The sequence below is a fragment of the Eutrigla gurnardus genome, assembly GCF_963514095.1.
Source record: "Eutrigla gurnardus genome assembly, chromosome: 8".
In the NCBI taxonomy this organism is placed as follows: domain Eukaryota; kingdom Metazoa; phylum Chordata; class Actinopteri; order Perciformes; family Triglidae; genus Eutrigla; species Eutrigla gurnardus.
In genome coordinates, this window is record NC_139922.1 from 29,080,525 (window position 1) to 29,105,861 (window position 25,337).

The 25,337-nt window shown below is 45.2% G+C and overlaps 1 protein-coding gene across 1 annotated transcript in view; it reads right to left on the reverse strand.

Moving 5' to 3' along the window:
* Window positions 1-25,337, reverse strand: part of plxnd1 (plexin D1) — a 68,032-nt gene that overhangs the window by 11,046 nt on the left and 31,649 nt on the right. Inside the window, exons 13-27 of the mRNA XM_084015439.1 lie at window positions 25,020-25,165; window positions 19,833-19,938; window positions 18,408-18,547; window positions 16,992-17,171; window positions 16,107-16,191; window positions 15,273-15,545; window positions 12,059-12,208; window positions 9,823-9,937; window positions 8,721-8,828; window positions 6,959-7,071; window positions 3,640-3,744; window positions 2,551-2,681; window positions 1,175-1,373; window positions 943-1,089; window positions 231-387 (exon numbers count right to left, since the gene is read on the reverse strand). Coding sequence (XP_083871565.1) covers window positions 231-387; window positions 943-1,089; window positions 1,175-1,373; window positions 2,551-2,681; window positions 3,640-3,744; window positions 6,959-7,071; window positions 8,721-8,828; window positions 9,823-9,937; window positions 12,059-12,208; window positions 15,273-15,545; window positions 16,107-16,191; window positions 16,992-17,171; window positions 18,408-18,547; window positions 19,833-19,938; window positions 25,020-25,165 — 2,155 coding nt within the window. The remainder of the gene's footprint in view (window positions 1-230; window positions 388-942; window positions 1,090-1,174; window positions 1,374-2,550; window positions 2,682-3,639; window positions 3,745-6,958; window positions 7,072-8,720; window positions 8,829-9,822; window positions 9,938-12,058; window positions 12,209-15,272; window positions 15,546-16,106; window positions 16,192-16,991; window positions 17,172-18,407; window positions 18,548-19,832; window positions 19,939-25,019; window positions 25,166-25,337) is intronic.

Sequence of the window (25,337 nt, forward strand, 5' to 3'; positions counted from 1 at the left end):
CAAGTCGGCTCTGCGGGGCTCCACGGCTTTTTGTGAAGCAATAACTCTTTGTGATTATGACCGTACACTCTACCGCCATGCATTCTGTCATTTATTATATTGCCGCCTCGGGTTAGTTGAGCTTTGGCGAGAGGAATTGACCTTTTTGCGAAGGAGATTACTATATCTCAGGGGACAGGGGGGAGAGAGGGGGGAGAGAGGGGAGATAATCAGAGGAAATGTGCTCTTACCCAGGTCTACGTCCTCGGCTCTGGGCCACTGGGAGAACGGCAGGTTTTTATAAAAGGCTTCCAGGATTTTCTCCTTCACCTGGCAGATTGTGTCGGTGTTCATGACCCTGACGGGCAGCGAGTCCATGCCGCAGCCCTGGAAGGACACGTTGATGTTCTGCAAAAAAAATAAACACGTTCAATTGAGTCAACTGCCGGGAAAAGTAAGGGTGAAGTCTAACAGGGTTCCTACACCTTACAAAGCCAAATTCAAGCACTTTTCAAGCATTTCAAGGTGCATTTCCATGCTTTTCCAGCACCTTCCAGCTGTGGTAAACTCCATATGTGTATCAATCCAATGGTCAGTATTCAGTCTACTTATTCTGTCACTTGTTCATCACATTAAATGAGATGTTATTGTCCTCTAAACAACCAACATGATGTTTGGAGACAGCTTTTTACAGAAGGACCACAAATGAAAGGAAAACTAATTCCACTAACAGATCCACAGAAATATAATCACCAACTATTTTCATCATCTGTTCATCATCAAAAGTCATTTTTCTTCTTTTCTCTGTCATCACATAGAACAGACATTTCAAGACCTTTAGTCTAAATCCAAGCACTTTTCACACCTTGAAAACACCACACTAAAATTCAAGTGTTTTCAAGGGTTTCCAGCACCCGTACCAACGAGCCCTGGTATAATGACATGGAGCTGTGAGTATCAGACCTGCGGCTTGGCCTCGATGTTCTCGCGGAGCAGCCACTCCTCGTTGAGCGTGTAGCGGGCCTTCCCCGTGATGGCGTCGATGGAGCCCTTGTTGATCTGCTGCTTGATGGCACACAGCAGCAGGAAGAAAGGCTCGCCCACCGTTTCCTGAAGATCAAGAACATTTTTTTTTAAATCAGCGATATGGTCGTCCTTTTTTTAAAATTGACGCATACCTTGGCCGAGGCCTCACCTTGAGGTAGCTGTACATGCATATGGACATCCAGTTGGTCAACATCTTCTCCACCACGGACTCGGTGCGGCGCAGCATCAGCTTGGGGTTCTTGGAAGCCGAGGCGTCGATCAGGTCCACCAGCAGATCCTTCATGATGCTGGTGTAGTACTCCAGCTTGCCATGGAGGGCGATGGTGAGCAGAGACGCCAGGCTGCATCTGGAAAGGGGGGGGGGGGGGGTGAGGAAGCAAAGATCAGCCGAGGAGAGGCGGGGATGAGCAAAAACATGCTTTCGCAACAAAAATCCCTGCTCTGTGTGGTCAGTGGGGGATTTTAAAAATAACCAGCATAGAGGAGTGATCTAATGCAGGGAGTGTCTGGGTGAGGAAGTCCAGAGGTGCAGGGGATTTCCCTAACAAAGCCCCTTTAATCCAGAAGGAAGGGGCCACATCAGTCACAGCGTGCTGAGGACAGCGATGTGGTCTCGGATCTGGAGGTTTTTCTCGGATTCTCCACGATGACCGGCGGGTTTTTCAGGACGTCGGGACCCGAAACACAGCAACACTGATCCATGTTGGAAGTATTTACGAGGTTTAAAGAACCGCATGTCTAAACAGTGAGCATGTGTTTGAGCCACGATGACACGATGCAGTACAATAACAAATACTACACCGTGACCTTCTATAACATGTACTACCACATGTTTGTGACAGCCAATACTATGGCATTTATTATACATTTCTTTGACTTACTATATTATGATTTTTATTATTATACTTCTCTTATGACATACTATACTTCAACATTTTGTATGACATTTTTTATGAAATACTATGACATTTTTATTACATTTTCATGAAATACTACTGTGTATTTTTCATAAATTTCTTTGACATATTGACTTTTTATGGCTTACTATATTAGGATTTTCTATTATATTTCTCTTTATGACATACTACACTTTTTTTTTATTAAATACCAACATTTTAATTTAATTTGATGAAATACTATACTACATTTTTCATAAATTTCTTTGACATACTATATTATGATTTTCCATTATATTTCTCTTTTTATGACATTTTTATGAAATACTGTGACATTTTTATGACTTTTTATATAATGCGACAAACATGTTTTATAAGACTATGACTTGTTGTTGGTGCAGCTGCTGTATTGTTGCTTCAAATATTGAGGTAATTTTTTTTTTTAAAGTTTAAAAAATATTAACTTTCACTGATTTGTTAATTGTTTTGCCCACTTTACTGTTTTCATCTCCGGCAGATAAGTTGATTATTGAAGTTTTAAAGACACCATTATAACTATATATATCTGAGTTCTACTGACTGAACGGCCTGAAGCCGATCCTCTCTGTGCTCCAGCTGATGCATTCACCTGTCTCGCACAGCGAAGTCCTTCTGCTGCTCCAAGGCGTGGACGAACGTGACCAGGAAGTGCTTGTTGTTGAGGAGGGTGGAGAACAGCGTGATGCCCTCCTCCACGTTGGGCCTGGTGGTGTTGGTGGCCTGAGGACAGAAGGGAGGAGCAGGAGGAGGAAACGTTACACACCTGCTGCTCCTCTCACTGATCTATGAACTGAACGAGCGACCCCTCCACGCTTCCATCACACCTTCTGCCCCCCCCCCGCCTAGATTGTGTGATTGTGTCTAAATGTGCCGCGTCGGCTTAATGAGCGTGGCCCATCTACGGGGAGCGGCTACGCGGCGATGAAGTCTTCCCTCTGGACCGCAGCCTGACAGAAGGAGAACACGCTGTCCATTAAGATGAATGCCCGCCTGTGAGATTTATTTGCTGTGACCTGGAAAACACTTCCTGGGAAGACGATGTGGATCCAAGGCACTTCATCACCGCCAGACAGCCCTCCTCCTGCCGGCTGGCGACCCGAAACCAGCGCCGCCGCGATCGTTACTCTCTCTCTCTCTCTCTCTCGCTCGCTCGCTCGCCTCCTAACGTGCACGGACACACACGTGTACGTGCTTTTTCACTTTTCACTTCCCATTCGCACAGTTTTGTGAAATAAGTTAATGGTCCCTCTCCTACGCTCTCTTTAAACGCCCTACCCTCCATCACACACACACACACACACACACACACACACACACACACACTAACACACACAAATAAGCAGTTTGGTTGTCTGAGAGTCAGTGGGAAGTGTGTCAACAACCTGACATCAACTTGGTGGGCAGTGTTTTGTTTGACAAGTTGAAATGTTTCTCGTCTCACACACACACACACACACACACACACACACACACACACACACACACACACACACACACTTTATAAAAAGGCAAAGAAAAGGCACATTACACTTTTCTTCACTCCTCATCAACCAGCGTCGCCCGTGAAAGCGTAATAAGCCTCCGTGTGACCCAGTTGGGAAGCAGCAGCGTGAGGAAGGAGCGAACGCAGCGTGGCAGAAGAAGAAAAGCTGACACCCCTAATGGCTTAACCCCTCACCTTCCAGTCCTGCAGCAGCGGGTGGGTCTCCGGCAGCGCCCGAGGGCCCAGGCCGTCGTTCTCGTAGGCGGGCTGCACCAGACTCTTCTCGTAGTCGGAGCACATCTGAAACACACATTTACAGGGTTCCCACACCTTCTCCAAACTCAAACTCAAGCACTTTTCAAGCATTTCAAGGTGCACTTCCATGCTTATCCAGCACCTTCCAGCTGTGGTAAACTATTTGTATCCAACACAATTCTCAGGATTCAGTAGGGGTGAGTATTGGCAAGAAACTCACGATACGATACGTATCACGATACTTTGGTCACGATATGATATGTATCACGATACTTTGGTCACGATATGATACGTATTACGTTAATTTGGTCACGATATGATACGTATTACGTTACTTTGGTCACGATATGATACGTATCACGATACTTTGGTCACAATACGATACGTATCACGATACTTTGGTCACGATATGATACGTATCACGATACTTTGGTCACGATATGATACGTATCACGATACTTTGGTCACGATATGATACGTATCACGATACTTTGGTCACGATATGATACGTATTACGTTACTTTGGTCACGATATGATACGTATTACGTTACTTTGATCACGATATGATACGTATCATGATACTTTGGTCACAATACGATACATATCACGATACTTTGGTCACGATATGATACGTATTACGTTACTTTGGTCACGATATGATACGTATTACGTTACTTTGGTCACGATATGATACGTATTACGATACTTTGGTCACGATATGATACGTATCACGATACTTTGGTCACGGTATGATACGTATCACGATACTTTGGTCACGATATGATACGTATCACGATACTTTGGTCACGATATGATACGTATCACGATACTTTGGTCACGATATGATACGTATCACGATACTTTGGTCACGATATGATACGTATCACGATACTTTGGTCACGATATGATACGTATTACGTTACTTTGGTCACGATATGATACGTATTACGTTACTTTGATCACGATATGATACGTATCATGATACTTTGGTCACAATACGATACATATCACGATACTTTGGTCACGATATGATACGTATTACGTTACTTTGGTCACGATATGATACGTATCACGATATTGCGATATAAATAAAGATGAAAACACAAGTACCTGTATATGTACATCAGATGATATTGATCAGAGGACAAATTGAGTCAAAACTATTTAATTTAAAACAGCCTCTCCATTTTATTAATTCCCATGAAATTCACTGGAATAAATATTGAAAATTAAAATGAAAAAGACGCAATCTTTGGAGTGGAAAAAACGATATTGTATTGGGCGGCAAAGTATCGCGATATATTGCCGTATCGATATATGTTTACCCACCCCTAGTATTCAACAGTTGTGTCATAGAAGAAAATCTAACAAGTAATGATGGGTCTGTGAACATCGAAGAACAAATTCAGGGTTCCTACACCTTACCAAAGTCAAATTCAAGCACTTTTCAAGGTGCATTTTCATGCTTTTCCAGCATCTTCAAGCTGTGGTAAACTACATATTTGTATCAATCCAATCCTCAGTATTCAGTCTACTTCTTATTGCACTTGTTCGTCACATTAAATGACATGTTATTGTCCTCTAAACAACCAACATGATGTTTGGAGACAGCTTTTTACAGAAGGGAGGGGGGGGATGACAAAGAGCTAGCCTTGAGACTTTGGGCGGTATGAATAGGCCGTCGACTGACCGTGAAAAGGGAAACATAACGGCGTGACACCAAACGTCACGAGCCTCGGAGGCTAAACTGACCCAGAGCCAACCTCCCGATTGTGTCCGTCATCTCGGGACAGCAATGCTTGTATTCTCACCGAGTCTGTGTCTAACCCCGTTTCATGTACGCGTAATCTACGACAACCAGGAGCTCTAGTGGGGGAAACACAAAGGGATGTGAGTTGTGAGTGTTTGCGGTTTGTAGAGAAACGAAACTGAAGCAGAAACACTTAATGTTTCGCTCTATGCAGCTTTTCCATCTCGCTTCCTCCGCGACAGAACTCAGCGTCTGCTGCAACAAAACCAGCATGGCTGCTGTTGTGCAAGAGGCTTGTATAGTTGTGTGGGTGTGTGAGCTGAGTGAGGAGTGTGTTTGGAGAAATCAGAGGGGGGAGTTTGCTTTTCTCAGTGCCCGCCATTGTTCTGTCTCCCTGAAAGTCCATTCCTGTGGTTGGAAGCCCCCGCCGAGTTGTGTCTATCCGTATCGGTGGGAAAACACTCACACCTACTGATGCAGTCTACCTTCAGGATGGGGGTATCCGAAAAACCCTTACACCTATAGAGAAGAGGTCTTCAAGGTTTTCAAGGATCGCTGATGTGTGATTGTGTCTGATTGTGTTCCGTATTAAAGTTGTAGTCCGTAACATACGTGTGCGTAATTGTCTTTTAAGTTCCTATCTATCAAAGAGTGAGTTAAAACGACGGTGGTTGATCATGTGACCCACTAATGAAAGTGCTTGTTGCTGCTTTGCCCAGAAATAGGATCTCCGTGTTTGTGGCCACATGGAAATTAAAAACTAGTGATGCTTTTTCCGTCGGTTAGCAGCGGTTGGTCTGCAGGTGGAGCTACTCACGGACGTATGCTGCGTTTACTGGTAATGGGAAATCAGTAACTTCCAACTGCTGAGTCAGGCTCCCTCTAGTCTAAAGTGTTTGACCAGGTACATTTCATTAGTGCTGACTCACCATGGAGGACCAACAGAGAAAGAAGACCACTCAACTTCCAGTCCAAGAAGAAGAAACAACAAACTAATGGAAGTGAAGAAGGAAAGTCATCAAGAAGCAAAGTGACCGCCAACGAGAGGAAACCAGCATCGCAACTGATGTCATACAGTCGACACTGTTGGGTTTCCAAAGGAATTCTGGGAAATGAGGTCCCAGAGGTTCGCCTGCAGTTCCATCTACCGCCAGAGAGGCCACTACAGTACAACTTTCAACAACAGGAAGATTTATATTTGCTTAATATAAGTTGTTTTCATGTTAAGGTGTATTTTTGAATACGGGAACCGCCTGCAGTAAATCTGCGGACCCCCTAGGGGTCCGGACCCCCCCACTGTTGAAGATCATTGCCAGAGAGGACACATGAAGTGTCCTGCAGGGAGCCAAACTGAGACTGTATGTTCCAAAGTTTCAAGGTGAATTTAAAACTTGTAGGGGAGAAAACAAATATTAAAACTCCTATTGAGAGAAATGGTATTGTCAGTCTGCCAGATGAAATCAGATAGTGGGGGGGGGGGGGGGGGGGGGGACAATAGTCTTTCTCACCTTGGGGAAGAAGGTGCGTGTGACAAACTGTTTGTACTCCAAGAAGGGGATGCCCTGGCTGCGATTCAGCTCCTTGGTCAGGTCTGTCATGTCCGTCTGCAGCTCTGCAAAGCCTGAAACGAAAGGAGGAAAGAATAAAAGTCCCCAAAAGGTCCTTGAATCCTGGGATTGTTTTGCTTTGTTTTGCTTTTTAAACCACATCCTGTTTCTGGCTTCTAAAAATGAGTCACAAATCACTTCGCAGACTGCCGTAACAACCGTGGGATCTGGAAAAGAAACCTGATTTTTTTTTGGTGCGAGAGATTCTCGATGACACGCTGGAATGCGTCATTTAATTTCCCCCGAATCAAGTGTCATGTTCTAGTTGAATACAAAACAAGGGATCCTCTGATCCTCTTCCACCCTGAAGCCTCTTGCCTCTGCCAGCCGAGCAGGCAGGCAGGGAAATATTTGCCACATGATAAACCAGAGCAGCCAAAATTCAAGTCCCTCAATCCAAAACACGTGTGTGGGCCGGGGGGTTTACACGCTGCAGAACACAGTATCAGCATGTCCAGACGCCGGCTTCAAATCCTAGCGCGCTAATATAGTAGCCGCGTTATTGGAAATCATGTTCTGGGGAGGATAATGTTCTTCTAATGAGTCGCTGGAGATCCCTTTTATGGGGGAAAAAGCAGCTTCCTGTCACAGGATGAGAGACGGATTTGGGTTACAATTCCAGTTTCCTCAGACTGTGTTTGTGCAGAGAGGAGGATTGGACTAGACCGGAGGGGTTTAAAAAAAAAACATATTTTCATTTACTCCTCCAGGAAATGTATCCTCTAAAACCTCCGTCAGTTCACACCATCGACTCCTGATTAGACGCAGCAGGCCCCCCCCCCCCCAAAAAAAACCCCATTTGCTACAATTTGCAGGCAAATACCAAGACGCCCCCTCTCCCGTAACCTGGAATATGTCCCATCATCCTCCACTCCCACTTCTTCTGCTTTTAGCACATCTTACATCTTAAGTAGTATCCCTCGCTTTTTCTCAAACCCGGCCACTCATCCATCTGTGTCCTCTGACTAAACAACCTCCCCTCCTCCTCCCCTCTCCTCCTCCTCCTCCTCCTCTCCCACACTTCTGCTTCTCCTCGGACATCGCGGCCCTGACTCCCGTTTCCTGCCGCTTCATTTCTCTTTTTCTCTATCCGTCACCCCATCTCTGGGCAATAAATCCCGTTGCTCAGACGCGGCGTGGCCTTCACACGGTTTTTACTCTAATGCCCCTAGAAACACACACACACACACACACACACACACACACACACACACACACACACACACACACACACTTGTCCTACAGCGGAGAGAGAGGCGATGCGGCCGCTCGGTGACTGATCATTTGTCAGACTTTGTGCTTTTATGAGTCACGCTTACTTGGCACAAATCTGTCAACCGCTGTATCTCCCCTCCCACTTCAGACTAGAAAGAGTCAAACACAGAATACACACACACACACACACACACACACACACACACACACACACACACACATACACACATACACACACACATACACACACACATACATATATATATATTTGGTCATTATTTCTGTCTTCCCCGCAAGCTTGTTGTGTCATTTTACACAAAGCATCATTTGAGGTCTAAACAACTCTGATAGCCGAGCTTGTGCAATTGTATAGTGTGTGTGTGTGTATGTGTGTGTGTGTGTGTGTGCGTGTGTGTGTGTGTGTGTGTGTGTGTGTGGTTAAACGCACCTTTACGGATCTCCTCTCTGATCTGGGACTCCATCTCCTCCATTTGGAGTAGAGTTTTCTGCCAGTAGCGCTCCGCCCTTCGGCTCTTTGTGCAGTACACCACGAGAGCTGGAAAACACAAACATGCCGTCTGAATACGCTGCAAAGACTTTAATCACACGTTAAAAGCTTCCAGTCAACCAGAGAGCAATCTGTCAAAAAACGGTAGGAAATGAGGTTTGTGCATGTATCATTTCAACAGTTGTGTCATAGAAGAAAGTCTAACAAGTAATTATGGGTCTGTGAACATCGAAGAACAAATTCAGGGTTCCTACACCTTACCAAAGTCAAATTCAAGCACATTACAAGGAGCATTTCCATGCTTTTCCAGCACCTTCCAGCTGTGGTAAACTCCATCTTTGTACCAATCCAATGGTCAGTATTCAGTCTACTTATGATGTCACTTGTTCATCACATTAAATGAGATGTTATTGTCCTCTAAACAACCAACATGATGTTTGGAGACAGCTTTTTACAGAAGGACCACAAATGAAAGGAAAACTAATTCCACTAACAGATCCACAGAAATATAATCACCAACTATTTTCATCATCTGTTCATCATCAAAAGTCATTTTTCATAAAGAAATGTCACAAAATGCTGTTTTCAGTCCCTCAAATATGGAGATCTTCTTTTCTCTGTTCTATCATAGATGTCATCACATACAACACACATTTCAAGACCTTTATTCTACATCCAAGCACTTTTCAAACACTCAAATTCAAGTGTTTTCAAGAATTTCCAGCACCCGTATGAACTCTGCAAATAGGAAGCAGGAAACGGTGAAAATCCACCATAGCACCAATTTTCACCCATGCACCTGCCCTTAACACACACTCATGCAAAGAATACAGTACACACACACACACACACACACACACACATCAAGGGGAACAGTTGGCTCTTTGTGCTCCGGGTATTGAGGAGGGATGAGGTGAGTGTGTGCGGGAAAAAAACTATGACCCGCAAATCCCCTTTATCTGTTCCACATGGAGCGTCCGTGGCTGCAGCCGGCACACATCCGTCATCTTTGCCGTGGGTGTGTGTGTGAGCCACGACTTACCCACAGTGCACAGCAGCAGCAGCACGCAGCACACCACGATGGACACCACGATGGCCAGCTCGCTGCCGCCGAGCTGCACTTTGGCGATGGTGTGGCGAAAGTTCCCCACTTGGACCTGGAAAAGAAGAAGAGAAACAAGAAATGAAACTGGACCTGACCTCCTTTGTTTGTGTGTTTTATATCTCACTGTAGGAAAAAAAATATATATAAAAACAGAGCCGAGAGAGGGGGATAATAGTCAGAGAAAAATTAACTCACACATTCTTTATAAACTTGAAAATGTGCAACTTTTTTCTCTGAATATTGTCATATTCTCGGCTCGATTTTCTCTCCCTACAGTGGCTCTGATACTCCGTCGTAGAAGTAGAAATCCAAATCCTTTGTTGTATTGTATTCTTAATAAATCCGGCAGGTTAAAGCGTGCACATCTGCTGTGGAGATACTCCACTTCATAATTATCCGCTAATACAAAGCAAATTTGATTTTCCATGAGACAAAGACGAACACAGACAGAGCATTAAGTATTTCCATTGTAATGAGGGACAACATGCACCTGCACACACACACACACACACACGTGCACAAATGCACAGACGCATCACTTTTGTGCACGGACACAGGTGCACCATGCTGAAATAAATTACACCCTGGGATGTTTTTCTTTTTTTTGTTGTTGTTGAGAAATGGCCTCTCGCTGCCAGCGAGCTGTGTACAGGAGTCACCCAGTTCAGAGCAACCCAGATGTGACAAGAATAGCACTTTCACTTCTGCCTTCTGATTAGTCAGCAGGGTCTCTGTGGTCCTCACATTCCTCCCTCTCCTCCCCCCCCAATACCTCCTTAAGAAAGAGACCAAATCCCACACATGCTGCTCCTCCTCTGATGCAGGAGGGAGGGAGGGAGGGAGGGAGGGGGAGCTGCCTCATTGGACTCCTTCCTGCTTTTCCCATTCCATCTTTCTCTTTCAGGCATTTATTTACCCAGACCGGGCCGGAGGAGGCCTTCTTCCAGAGACTTGCAGCAGCAGCCAGACCTTGTGCAACGGAGGGGAACATGCCATTGTTCCATGTTCCTGTTTCACCCGGGCTACAAAAACACACACTCCTTCTCCCACCATCCACTTCTGCAGCTCAGCTCCTCTTCAGAGCCAAGCACAACACGGGCGTGTAAAAATAGACACTGAAACATAGGTAAAGTGAAGTGAGGAAATGGCCGGCAGCTATGCATCCTCCCGATGTGTGTGCGTTTATTCAAATGTGTTTAGTTGCCCCGTGAGGTGTGCGCGCTAATCACCCTCGCCGCTCACGTGCACGACGAGCCCACCCGTCTGTGTTATGACATCTCGTTTGACCCTTGCCCTCTTCTTCATGTCGTTGCTAATTGTGTTTATTCTCAGGCATCCTGAGGAGCAGACGAGGGTCGGGCCGGGGGACGAGAGAGAGCCACAGGTACGAGAGGGGAGGAATAGGAGGAAGGGGAGGAAGAGGAGGAGGAGGAGGAGGAGGAGCAGGGGGATGGGGAATAAAAGAGCATTCCTGCTATTTCGGTCAAAGTGGGGAAATGGTACAACTCAGCTGAGAGTTAGAGACGGAGTAACATATGTTTCTGAGCTATTTCAGCAAAACCACTCACAGCCTGGCTGGTATTTAAATATAGATGAATGCCCCCCCCCCCCCCCCCCCCCCCACCCTCCACCTTAATAAAGCTCTATCAGCGTGGACTACAACAGATGGGAAACGTGGGTAGACGTGTCTGGTTTCATCAGGAACTCTGCAGCGCTCGACCACGTCCTGATTAAGACATTTAATTGCGATGGGAGGGAATTCAGGAGACAAAAAAAAACAAAAAAAACCCAGAGCGAGATCATCGCTGAGTCAGAAGACAGAGGAGATGCCGTCTGTGGGTGACGGGTGATGATAGACGGGCAGATAAGGGATTAGGCTGAAGTGGGAAACAGTTCACGGTTCTGCTGTGGCGGCGGAGTGACGGCTCACCACCTCCACTTACCGCTGAGTCATGGTGGTGTGCTGAGATTATAAGCCATTCATGTCTGAAGAGAGACACACACACAAACCTGTACCCGGATCAAATCTGTTTCAATGAACAATCCCAGATGGTCTGGATTCTGACTGAATGTGTGACAGATGGGTAATATCCTCAAATATCAGAATCTATCCGGCAAAAAAGAAATCTTTCAACAAGAGCTTATGTGTGTTTTCACATCTCTGAATACTCACGGTGACGGGCAGCTCACTCTCGCTGGAGCTCAGCAGCCCGGTGATGGTGCAGTGGAACAGCTGGTCGTTGTAGAAGCTGATGTTACAGGGATAGGAGCCAATCATCACCGAGTATTCCTCCGGCACCAGCTCCAGATCGCTCGGCCCTTTCTGCGCCAGAAACCCCCCAAAAAAACAGTCGTCAGCTGAGAGCAGAGGTTTAAACAAGGCACAGATAACATTCATATTCTTTAACCTGCACACACATATATATATATATATATATATATATATATATATATATATATATATATGTGTGTGTGTGTGTGTGTGTGTGTGTGTATGCACATGGGCTGCGGCAGCGTTTGGGCCTGTCATTGCAGCTGTCACACGGAGGAAGCCAGCAAAGAAAAATCATCCAATTTTGGGCTGGAGTTCAGCTTAAAGCAGCAAACATTCGCCCTGCCTCTCTCACATGGGCCGGGAAGTTTCTCCAAACAAACCCGCTGACAGTCATCCCTGCCTCTGCCCAAAATAACATTCTCAGGGTCTTTAAATGGAGCCTGTTGGAATAAGCTTTTTTTTATTTATTTATTTTATTTTTTTTATCAATCCAAGTCTGTCCGGTTTTTAATCCGAGCCCTACCGCTCACTGCTGGTGTAATTAAAGGGACACTCTCTTCACTTTAAAACATAAAACAAGACTCTGAAGAGGCCAAATTGGGTCGTCCATCTATCAGCTAATGAAAATATGGGCAAAGAGGTGGAGCTGAGATGCCTGTGTGGTGTTAGCTCGACGCTACCAAGCTGGCTAATGCTAAGCTAAGAAGCTGTCTATATGCTACTTCTTTTTTCTTTTTTTAGGGATGTCACATCATCCTCAGTCAACGTGTGACATACTATCTTACTTAAAATGTCCTTAAATAGCCTTGTTAGGAAAAATACCGCCACAAATGATAAGTAATCCCAGAACTCTGCACTCGACTTGTTACGTACCGTGGTATTATTATTAATTAATAGAAATTATGCACCAAAAAAATAAAAAACCCAGTTTGTAAGAAACTGCAATTTCCCTTCAATACAGGAATGATGAGTGAGGAAGTGTGTGTGTTTATCCCCAGAGTGCTTCCTTGCTTTGATTACACCCTCAAGGCCCTGTCCCACCCCCCCCACAGTCTCTGTCAACAAATACTTCCTAACCGAGACCAAACACACACATGCATACATATTCATATGACACACATAAAGATACAAATACCACAAGCAATCACACAAATTGTTTGAACATATTGTAAAACATACTGTATACAATACACACACACACACACACACACACACACACACACACACACACACACACACACACACACACACACACACACACACACACACACTTTCACACTCGCTCCCCGAACCCAAAACAATGGATCTTGAGGCCAAAACAGGATGAAAGCAAACAGAATCCACCCACATTCCAGCTCAGGTCCCTAATATAGGATCTCGCTGACTAAGAAGCCTCCGATTAAACAACCCCCCCCCCCCTCCTCCTTCAGGTCCAGCACTAGTGGAGTCCACCTTCTCAAAGGAAACAGGGAGACAACAGGCGAGTAGACGGGCTGAGGCAGCTCGTGTTCAGACTCTGTGCATGTGATTGTCGTGCGGAGTCACAGCCAGCATTCCCTTCAGGGTGATGAATCCTCGCAGACAGGTGCTCAGCCAGACTACAGGAACATGCAACCTCCCACTAAGCTGCCCCCCCCCATCCTCCTTTAAACCCCCAGCTGAAACCAACACGTCTCGGCGGACGGGGCCTTTGATGTGCTTTATGCCTCTGGTTTATGTGAATATGAATAAAGGAACGCTCAGCCTTGTCTGCTGTTCACAGTGGGAGCAGACGCTTTATAGCAGCCAAGAAACCTTTAGAGAATTCTTCTTCTGTGTGGAATTTGAACATGCTTTTTTTTTTTTTAGAAGCCAATATAGCCAGTGTTTTCCTATGATAGTATTGAGTAAAAGGCTTGTCAGATTTCTAGCCGTATGTCATACGCCTGAAATATCTCAACAACTGTTGGATAGCAGACATCGTGCAGGCACTCACGGTCTCCAGAGGATGTAGCGCATGATTAGCATGACATTTGGTGCAAATATTCATGCTCCCCTCGAGATAAATGTGTCCTAAATACTTTGTATTGTGTTCAAAACACCTGCAGAACTAATGACATTCACATGACCTTCAACTGTTCTTTGTGTTCAGTGCAAGTTAGCAAGTGTTAGCATGCTAATATGCCCAGCTAGGATGGTGGACATGATAAACATTACCCATAGGCATCGTCATGGTGATGTAAAGTGAAATATTGAGGATAGATAGTTAGGTAGATGGTAGGTAGGTAGGTATGTAGGTAAGTAGGTTGGTAGGTAGGTAGGTAGGTAGGTAGGTAGGTAGGTAAGTACGTAGGTAGATAGGTACGTATGTAGGTAGGTAGATAGGCATGTATGTAGATAGGTATGTAGGTAGGTAGGTAGGTAGGTAGGTACATAGGTAGATAGTTAGGTATGTGTGTAGATAGGTAGGTAGGTAGGTAGGTAGGTAGATGGTAGGTAGGTAGGTATGTAGGTAGGTAGGTAGGTACGTAGGTAGGTAGATAGGTACATAGGTAGATAGTTAGGTATGTGTGTAGATAGGTAGGTAGATAGGTAGGTAGGTAGGTAGGTAGGTAGATGGTAGGTAGGTAGGTATGTAGGTAAGTAGGTTGGTAGGTAGATAGGTACGTACGTAGGTAGGTAGGTTAGTAGGTAGGTAGATAGGTACGTATGTAGGTAGGTAGATAGGTATGTATGTAGATAGGTATGTAGGTAGGTAGGTAGGTAGGTAGGTACGTAGGTAGGTAGGTATGTAGGTAGGTAGGTAGGTACGTAGGTAGGTAGATAGGTACATAGGTAGATAGTTAGGTATGTGTGTAGATAGGTAGGTAGATAGGTAGGTAGGTAGGTAGGTAGGTAGGTAGGTAGGTAGGTAGGTAGGTAGGTAGGTAGGTAGGTAGGTACGTAGGTAGGTAGATAGGTACATAGGGACATAGGTAGATAGTTAGGTATGTGTGTAGATAGGTAGGTAGATAGGTAGGTAGGTAGGTAGGTAGGTAGGTAGGTAGGTACGTAGGTAGGTAGATAGGTACATAGGTACATAGGTAGATAGTTAGGTATGTGTGTAGATAGGTAGGTAGGTAGGTGAACTCACGTTGATGATGAGCGTCAGCGGCTCCCCTGGGTGGTGTTTGATCAGCTTCTCCTTGCTGGCGGTGAAGAACTGAGGATCCTCCACGTACTCCAACAGGAAGTGACTCTTCTGTGGCTCCTCGTCTTCGTCCTCCTCGGCCTCGCCATCGAAGGCGGAGGGGGTGTCTCCCGTGTAGAGCAGGTCGTTCAGAATGAACTGTACTGAGGTCTGCTGGGATTGGCTGGAGGCCGGCGAGGGACAGGTGATGGTGAAGGGGGAGAGCACGGTGCAGCGCTGCAGGACGGAGACGGCGAATCAGGTGGTTAATGACATGATCGGCCTGTAAGGGGGGTTATATGTGGGGGATAGAGAGGCTAAGCCCCACCCACTTCCAGCGTTCCTCATGGGACCTTATTTTGGAAAGAAATATGTAGGGACAAATATGTTTTTCATCCCGTTTGAATGGCACTTTAATGAGACGTGATGTTTTTCAATTTAAAAAGAAAATTTAACACGTAAAAAACTCTCAGTTTGTCATATCGTTTCGTGCTTTTATGCTACAAATGTTATCTTACCTGCGATCCTGTGCGATAAAAAGCACACAAACATCGCAGGTACGGAGAGATACATCACTTATACGACTGTTGGGTTTAAAATTATTAACAGTGCCATACTTCAACAGTTATATTACCAAATGAGACATTCTTGACCTCTAAAATTATGTTTCGTTTTTTTTCATTCGAAATTGGAGTACATTATACAGCACAACATATATACATCATTTATTTTTCTTTATAATACTAATAATATAATTATCAAATGAAAGAAAAGGAAGCAATTCAGCTGATTACTCACATTTTCTCCGATTTCCAGCACCTCCATAGTGACGGTCTGCACCAGATCAAAGCCTTGGCCTGTCACCGTGATGGTCCTACCACCACTGTGACACACACACACACACACACACACACACACACACACACACACACACACACACACACACACACACAGACTCACTTAGTCACAACAAAGACATTTTGTCTGGTATGCAAATACTCTCGGGACAAATACAGGGGAGTCAAATGTCATCAAAGACACACTGCTACGAACATGCTGAGCAATTTAGAACACAATGGGAGAAAATGCTTCACATCGGGACTCTATTACTGTAATGGCTTAGGTCAGTGTCTCCGGGAGGGGAACCGCAGAGTCCTTCAGCTTGAGATGCTTAAGACGTCTTGGTTTGTTTAAATCTGTGACGTGTGCAGCTGTGTACAGGGTTCCTACACCTTTTTAAGTCAAATTCAAGCACTTTTCAAGCATTTCCATGCTTTTCCAGCCCCTTCCAGCTGTGGTAAACTCCATATTTGTATCAATCCAATGGTCAGTATTCAGTCTACTTATTATGTCACTTGTTCATCACATTAAATGAGATGTTATTGTCCTCTAAACAACCAACATGATGTTTGGAGACAGCTTTTTACAGAAGGACCACAAATGAAAGGAAAACTAATTCCACTAACAGATCCACAGAAATATAATCACCAACTATTTTCATCATCTGTTCATCATCAAAAGTCATTTTTCATAAAGAAATGCCAGAAAATGCTGTTTTCAGTCCCTCAAATATGGAGATCTTCTTTCCTCTGTTCTGTCATAGATGTCATCACATAGAACACACATTAAAAACAAGTGTTTTCAAGGATTTCCAGCCCCTGTACCAACCCCGAGTGGACCTACCTGAGGTAGCTCTTCTTGGGGTGGATGAAGCTGATGACGGGGTTCTTCTCGTAGGTGTAGGCGGCGCTGAGCTCCGGGCTCTGACAGGGAAGGCTTTCGAACTCCACACACACCGCCACCGAGTCTGTGTGTGCCTGCAAGGCCGGAGGCATGGTGCACTCAATGGTCTTGTCTGTTTTCCTAAATAAAACATTTTAAAAAGAAAAATGAGGGTAAACCTCATGACCGCACAAAACCCCCAAGAAGTGTTTCCACTTAGAATCAAAGCTGCTTTCATTACAGTTTGGCCGTTTATCCTCCTATTCTTGTTATTATTGTAGCTACAAGCAGAGCTGCTGACTTTAAACATGACACTCGGACTCGGCTGTTACTTATTTTAGATTTGAAAAAAAAAAAGTGATCGTTGATGCACTTCATGACTTCATCTTGTTGGACATGTGTGTGAATTTGTCATAAGTAGCATATCAGATCTCAAGTTAACCTCGAGTCCAAGTTGAAGTTTTGTTCCAAATTTGAAGGAATTTGCTTAAAGGAGTCATCACCTGGTTTTATACGTATCCAGCCCCCCTTGGATCGCTTTGGATCAATTCGTAAAACTTATTAGAAAAAAAAAAAAAAATTTTAATCAAACATTGAGCTTATTCTGACCCTTTTTCGTACCGCGATTTTATCACGCGAGATTACGCGCGAGGTTTTGACTGGTCCGGATGTGCATTGTATAATATGTAATGAGGCGCGCGTTGATTCGCCGCAGGAAGGACAGAGCCGGGGGGGCTTGCCTGCATGCAGACTCCAAAACATAATGGCGGCGCTTCGGCGATTTCAGGTAGCGGACGGGGCGGGGTTGGGTGGTGAAAGAGGGGTGGGCTTATGCAAGTAGCCGCCACGGTGACGTCACCGAAGGCGCAGAATCAAAATCTCGTGCTTTAGGAATGCACACCCTTGTGTGCTATTCCTGTTCGGAAAAAGAGCAGAAGCGAAAAAACGGCGCCACTTTCAAACTCCAGCCTTTCAGGCAAGTTTCAACTGAGGTCAAACACAGATATGCATGTTTTAACAAGAGAAATTGCGATTTCCGGGTGATGACTCCTTTAAAGACGACCCTGAGATGTTGCATTCACTGGGAGTGACATGAGGTCACAGTGACCTTTGACCTCCGATATTCAAATCGGGGGTTCTTTTAGTACAAGTAGACGTTTGTGCCCAAATTTGAAAGACATTCCTCAAACACACAAGAATGGACGTGAGGTCACAGTGACCTTTGACCTCCACCCTCCCAAAAAACTTAATCAGTTCATTTTATGAGTCCAGGTGGACATTTGTGGCAAATTAAACAGACGTTCATGAGGATGGACTGGACAGTCCCGGCCCCCCGTCTGGGGGTCTACGAGCGATTTGGAAATCAGCGCTACTCACTTTGTGACGTTACACTCCAGCGTGTTGTTGACCTTGACTCTGACCTGAGAGCCGATGTCCAGGTGTTCCCCGCCGATGACGACGACGGTTCCTCCGGCCCGCGGGCCCCTCGTCGGCTCCATGGACAGCAGCTTTGGGACCTGAACAACAACAGACCACAACACATGACTTAAACAGACGTCTGACAGCTTCCATCACTGGGAGAAGACTCCAACGCTCTACGATGCTTCCCCTTCAAGCATCTCGTCTGCGGAGATCGGCCGAGACAAGCTGCTGACTGCAGCAGTAAATTAGTGGAGAGAACGATGGAGACAGCTCACGCTGCAGTATGATAAAGCATAAGGCCTTCCGGCTCACGCTTGCAGGACGGCTATACTGGAGAGGAAACAGCGTTCATGCATACAAGAGAACCCGCATGTCATATAATGCACACGCAAAGACGAATGCACGCAAAAGGATCCTGGGGGGTCCTTGTCCAAGCTCTGCAGCAATCAGCATTCCCCCCCACTGCTCTTCACGAACTCTATCCCCGCCGTGAACCTCGCCTCCGGGGAAACCTCTTATCCTCACTGACAGGATTCACTTCCTCAGCGAGCGGCGGACGGAGGAGAACCCATTGTGTGTTTGTGTATCGGAGTGGGCGTCAAGGAGGCAGATGTTTCCGTCTGAAAAGGTTCGAGGAAGGAGATGCAGCGGAGGCACGTATCCTGTCTCCAAAAAACTTGTTTTCCCTTTTTCTCCCACATCTTAAAAAAAAAAAAAAAGAATCCCTGTCTCAGTGAACATCTCGGTGGTGGATAACAAAACCCGAGAGGAGTTCCCACAACAGCACGGTGTAATGCTTGTTGTTAGATTCTCTTCATCCTCGGGCTTCGGGATCGGGGGGGTCATTTCTCCCTGGGATTAATCGCAGACAGAGCTTCTCTTAGAAAATGATGGAGCGCTCTCCGGCACTGAATTATGAAGAAAGTCTTTGTCCCGAAACAAAAAAAGAAAGAAACAAAAGGGCTTCCATGTTCCAGCGTACTGGAATACCCTTAAGTCCAATGGGAGACCTGCGTGGGTCGAGGTCAGTCGACACAATGCTGGACCGCCTCGACCAGCAAAAGGGACATTCCAAACAATCGCCATATTTGTTTTTGCTGGCAGCGGAGGGACAACGGCTCTCAGTCGCAGCTCCGATGAGCCGTTTGAAGATTCCCACACACTCATCGGCATTCCTCCGAATCATAAAACGCGTCTGTTTACACTCAACCGACACACTCGGGGAGAGTTTCCCAGTGGGGAAGAGGAGAGCGTAGCAGAAGAAGAATGTGGAGGGAGAGAAGGACATGACAGGAGGCAAAGATCAGCCGGAGGATATAATATTATTTATGTATAAATCATTTTTTATATATATATATATATATATCTTCTGATACTCACTAAGTATGAGAAGCTCTCCTTCGACGTCCCCATCCCGCTCTGATCCACATCCACTTGGACGATATCCATCCTCTCCTGCACCACCCGCCCAGTGACACACACCAACCTGGGGATTTAAACAGCGTTACCTCCTTGTTGGGCTGTCAAAACATTATAATCAGACATCAGCTCATGAAAAAGAAAAACAAGATAACGGATGAGACAAATAAACTAAAAAAGACTCAAATTGCAAGTGAGAGAGGGGGGGGGGGCAATACAAAGAGATCCGGATCATAACGGCGAAACAAAGACTTCTAATTAATCTTGGTTATGAAGCAATTCATCTGAGCGTATTTACATATGGAATCCAATAAAGCCCGGAGATATCAGATATTAGGAGACGCCGGGTTCAGGGCTCCTCGGACCAGATGCGTCTAACCAGCATGGAGATTAAGAAGGGGGGGGGCTGAGGCTCGCTCTCTCGCCTTCTGGCTGTGATTAAGCCCGGGTGTCATCGGTGCAACGCTCTACAGGGACGTCTCATATTAACGACACGGCACAGGGATCTACTGTTCTAGGGCCTCACTAGGATTAATGTACCGGTGGGGGGGGGGGGCACACAACCTTTATCACCTTGCATGATCCCCCCGCAGCTCGACACCCTGTCGGTTTATTTAGTCAGGTGCCTGCTGGTTATAAACAGTGGTTGTAAATCCTCAGCGGGTGATTGGATGATTGACAGGAGGAGTTGGGGGGGGGGGGATTTACATGAGCGGTTTTATGTAGGAGGACCTGGCAGGATGTATAGGGTGGGACCGGCTCAGATCGGGGCTCGGCTCGGGGGTCAGACTATCTGGTCTGAGACCAGGGAGGAGACTCGGACGGCTGCCGAGTGTGTGTGTTGTTTTTTTTAATAACAGGCTGAAGCTGAAATGATCTGTTTTAACCACCGCAGCTCAATTAAAACACAGGTTTGTCTTCATAAGCCTGAATAGCTGTTTAAAAAAAAAGAAATATGGCAAAATAAGCCGGGACCAGCCATCTGTTGATCGCGATGTCTCCATTTGTGCTCATTAATTACAGCAGCATCGGGTTAAGAATATCATTACACTCAGATTACACTGCTGTCAGGTAGGAGCCGGGGAGGAGCACCTGTTTCAGGAGAAAAGCTTCAGTTTTAAAGAATAAATAAAGGAAAAAGAAAGGATAAAAAATAAAATGTAAACGTTGACGAGTCACAGGTTCAAGTCTGAGGGAAATGAGAGGAATTGAAGCCTGCAGGCCTAAAAGGATTCAGGCTGTGCATCCAACTCTTATCATGAAAGCACATCACATCGTATAATATGATATAATATCCGCCACTGAACTATAATGTTGGGGAATATTCCGTGGAGAAAAGACAAATATAAAAGCAGTATATGTTGGAGAGTACTATGAACAGATAGGGAGGTGGGATGAATTAATATGCCGGGTGTGTCGGGGGTTCTGCAGGGTTGAATTTGAGAGCTTTTCAGACATATTTGCTGTTTCACAATACTTTGAAATATGAGAGATGGAAACTCAGCAGAGATACGATCTTAGTTATTTATCTTTGTATTCAGATTTTTCATATTTTAAGTACTTCCCTGCGGATGGGGTTATTTCCATGATCAATTCAACATTTTGATCCATGAAAATCTCCAAAAGTACAGAGAAAAGTCTGTCACATCTTTCCAGAACCCAAGACGGCATCCTCACTTCTTTTTGTTTGACCAAAACCAAAAGATATTCATTTTACAACCACAGAAAATGCAGAAAATACTCATATTGGAGAAGCAAGAACCACAAAATAGATGTATTTTCATATAAAAATAGAATTGTTGCAGCTCAACCCGCAGAATATAACAATCATTTCTGATTATTAAAATGAATAACTGAAATGAACACGCCATGGACCCAGAAAAGTGGATTAAATTAACTTCAGTGACGGTGTGAATCTCAGACAGATGAGTTGATGAAACTATGAAGTTCTTGCAGTTTTGAGTGGTGACGCTACTCCACACAAAGAAAAGGATTGTCCACTCTCTTGTGTGCACAATCCACTGTAATGTAATAATCCCTCTTTAAGTGTAGTTTAGTTTCATTAGTTAGTCTCCTAGCAGTCGGCTACCAGATACAATACACAATACAAATACACGGAAATTACATTTAAAGACTTAATACCTTCTGAGGACGGTTTTTTTTTTCAGAGAAAACGGAATTCCATGCTTTTAAAATACGTTTGCAGATGACCTAGTGTGTGTGTGTGTGTGTGTGTGTGTGTGTGTGTGTGAGTGTGTGTGTGTGTGTGTGTGAGCCTGACCCTCACATTCCAGCACCGCCCCACGCGGGAGATATTCTGGGTTTTCGGAGGACTCGTTTTGAAGATGTCTATCATCATTTCCCTCGAGTGGATGATGAGGAGCATCAACAGTCATGTCTTGTTTGGATGGGAGCTACATAGACATGGCTAAGGGGGGGCTCATAGAGGGGGAGGGGCTTATAGGGCGAGCGTGGAGGGCCTGAGCCAAAGACCTGGAGGAGTTCTCCGGTGGATGCTGTGAAAACGTCAATGAAATCGTTGACACCGAGCGAAGTGGAGAGCACGCTCTTTCTCGAGTGCTGCACATTCTCCTCGTGGCACACCAGCTGTGACCTTTGACCTCTCTGCACACGAGCAGACACCTGTCTCAACAGCCCTGGTCAATGAGGTCACGTGTGCCCGAGAGAGAGTGTGTGTGTGTGTGTGTGTGTGGTTGAATCTCCTGACTGAGGATATTTTTGTGAATATATGTCATCAAATAGAACATACATTTCAAGCACTTCCAAGCACTTTTCAAACCTTGAAAACACCACACTAAAATTCAAATGTTTTCAACCCTGCATTTTAAAGTGACTTTAAGGATGTGGCATTAATAGTTTTCTTTCTGGATAAGCTTTAAAATAAGTGGAGATTAAATATTAAATCTGAATGTAAAGGCTTGGAGTGAAGGGGGATGATGTCTCCCTACAAGGATGGAAATGTAAAGATTAACGCTGGTGCGCGCGGGTCAAACGTGCCGACATCGTCTTGACGTGTTGTGATTTGTCGGTTGCCACTTCCAGCAACGAGGAAACGCTCCGCTGTCATAACAACCGAGCTCCCGGGAGCCAATGAGGAATGCCGACTCACGTCAAGAACACCCGGCGGAGTGAAAGACGACTCGCTGTTTTGGAAATGTGTGGTTTTGTGGTGTGTGTGTGTGTGTGTGTGTGGGGGGGGGGGGGGCGATGTGTCAGGCAGCTGGAGTGACAGGTAAGACCCTCAGACTGGTCCTAATACAATGATGGGCTTCAGTGGAGCGGGACCAGGTACAGACCGCTTCCATTCATGGAACTTCACGGACGCTGAATGGGAGTTTGGGCCGTCGCTGTTTGAGATACCGATGAGCCCTGTCGTGCTGGTGTCGCCATGACGACAGTGTGGTGGTCCTTGAGCTACCGAGGGGAATGGCGATGCATAATGATAATTGGGAAAATTAGCCTCATGAATACATGGAGACTAAACCAAAGCAGGGATGGTTGCCATTGTTATTTCCAAGGCTGGTGGTTTTTAATTCTAATTAAGCAATTACAAACGGAAAAGTGTCAGCTTTTAGTGGCTTATTTGACTTCCTAAGTCCTGTAAACGTAACTCAACCACTAACAGAGATGTTGGGCTGCAGGAGTGATGAATTTAGAGGCCAACTCAATTTGGCATCAAACTGGTTCCCAATGGGATTATTCCATCGGCTTTCATTGGATCGCTCCATTTCCATTTGGATTATGGCAGAAAATATGATCCTCGGCAAACACAAGTTTAAGACACTTTTCTTCAGCAAGAACTAGTTAGCCGTTAGCGAGCTAATGTGTTACAGTTTCTGTTTTGAGCCATCGGTGCCGATATTCAGGATTTTTTTTTTTTTTTTACTTGAAGCGTGTTAGTTTGGCTCTGATGCAGCCACAGTCACTACTCTTTGATCTTTATTTTATTTTATTTTACTTTATAAAACTTCAGGGAACTATTTTATTCATTTGTTTGTTCATTTGTTCAACTTCATCATAAAGCTGCTGATAGCTCCCTGCCCTTTTTCTGTTCCCTGTTCAAATGAAATACATTGACATTGGGCCAAAACGCTTGCTGCATACAAATAGACATAATAAATGTCAGGGTCCCACATGTTTCCAATTCTCCCTCCATCCTCAGCTCTAAGAATATATATAGATGTAAAACATATTTCTGTGTTGTTTACCCTGCCGGTGGTGCATCCCAGCACACAGCAGCTCTAAGGCATCTTTCTGTTGTTTGCTGGAAGACGGAAGCGACACGGAGGCAACTTCACACACTACAAAGTCAACAGAGAGCGACGAATCGGTTCCCCCCCCCCTCTGCTGTGGGCGGGGCTTAATTGCCCTGCGACAGCGGCGGCTAATGTAGCCTCGAGCCGTTAGTTTGAAGCAGAGGCCACAGCTCTAGTGAGCTCCTTTCAAGTCTGCACCTCCATATATATATATATACCTGGAAAGACCTGGAAACAGGCTTTGATGTGTAAAAATTGGTGGTGTTTCCCTTTAAACGTGTTGTAACAGCGGTATTACAAGTCTTTGCAGTGGTTCCCAAACAGTTTATTGCACGGCGGGAATTTATTTTTTCATAAAATCTCTAGCTTCCTCTACCCGTTAAATGTAAACATCTCTCACTTCGCCTGTATGTGAGGATTTCTTTAAGGCTACCTATAACTGCGACAACCATTTAATCTCTGCGGGCCGTCCACCTGACCACTCGTAATGAGAGCATGGTTACCATGACAACCGGTAGTTTACATTCTCTCAGTCTCTTATTGTGGCATAACTGCTGCTCATTTCCGTAGGGTTTTAATTCTAAATGACACGCTCTTGTGTCTTCTTCCTCCTCTTTCATGCCCGTCCACATTAGGAGCTGCGATTAGGATCATTTCATTCCATTTAGTCGCGAATCAGGTGTAGAAACCTGTTCTTCCTAACGCAACAGACTCAAACCCACAACCTAACCCTGCACCACTTCTGCCAGACGTTTTTTTCCCCTGAAAATCCAAATATGATGTAAGATGTAATCTTATAAGAACAAATGGAAATACGTGTCTGGGTAATGACATGATCTTATACATGTAGATGTATTATTCTAGTACTCACTCTGCAGAGACGGTGTAGAGCTCAGGCAGCAGAGTGCACGGCACGTCTCCGATCAAGACCTTTACAGCTGTAGCCCTCCGGCCCAGGTTCCGACCCTGCACCGTCAGCAGGGTGCCCCCATCCACGGCACCCCTCAGGGGGGAGATCTGGCAAAACACAGCAGGGGCAAAGTATGAAAAAAAAAACCTCTTTAATATGCACAATATATTAGTCCTCGTAAGCAGATTACCAGCCGTAAAAACGGGTAATAATTGGGAGGAATTAAGAGAATGGAGATCTCTGATGCTGACATGGAGGGTGGAGCACAGAGAGATAAGG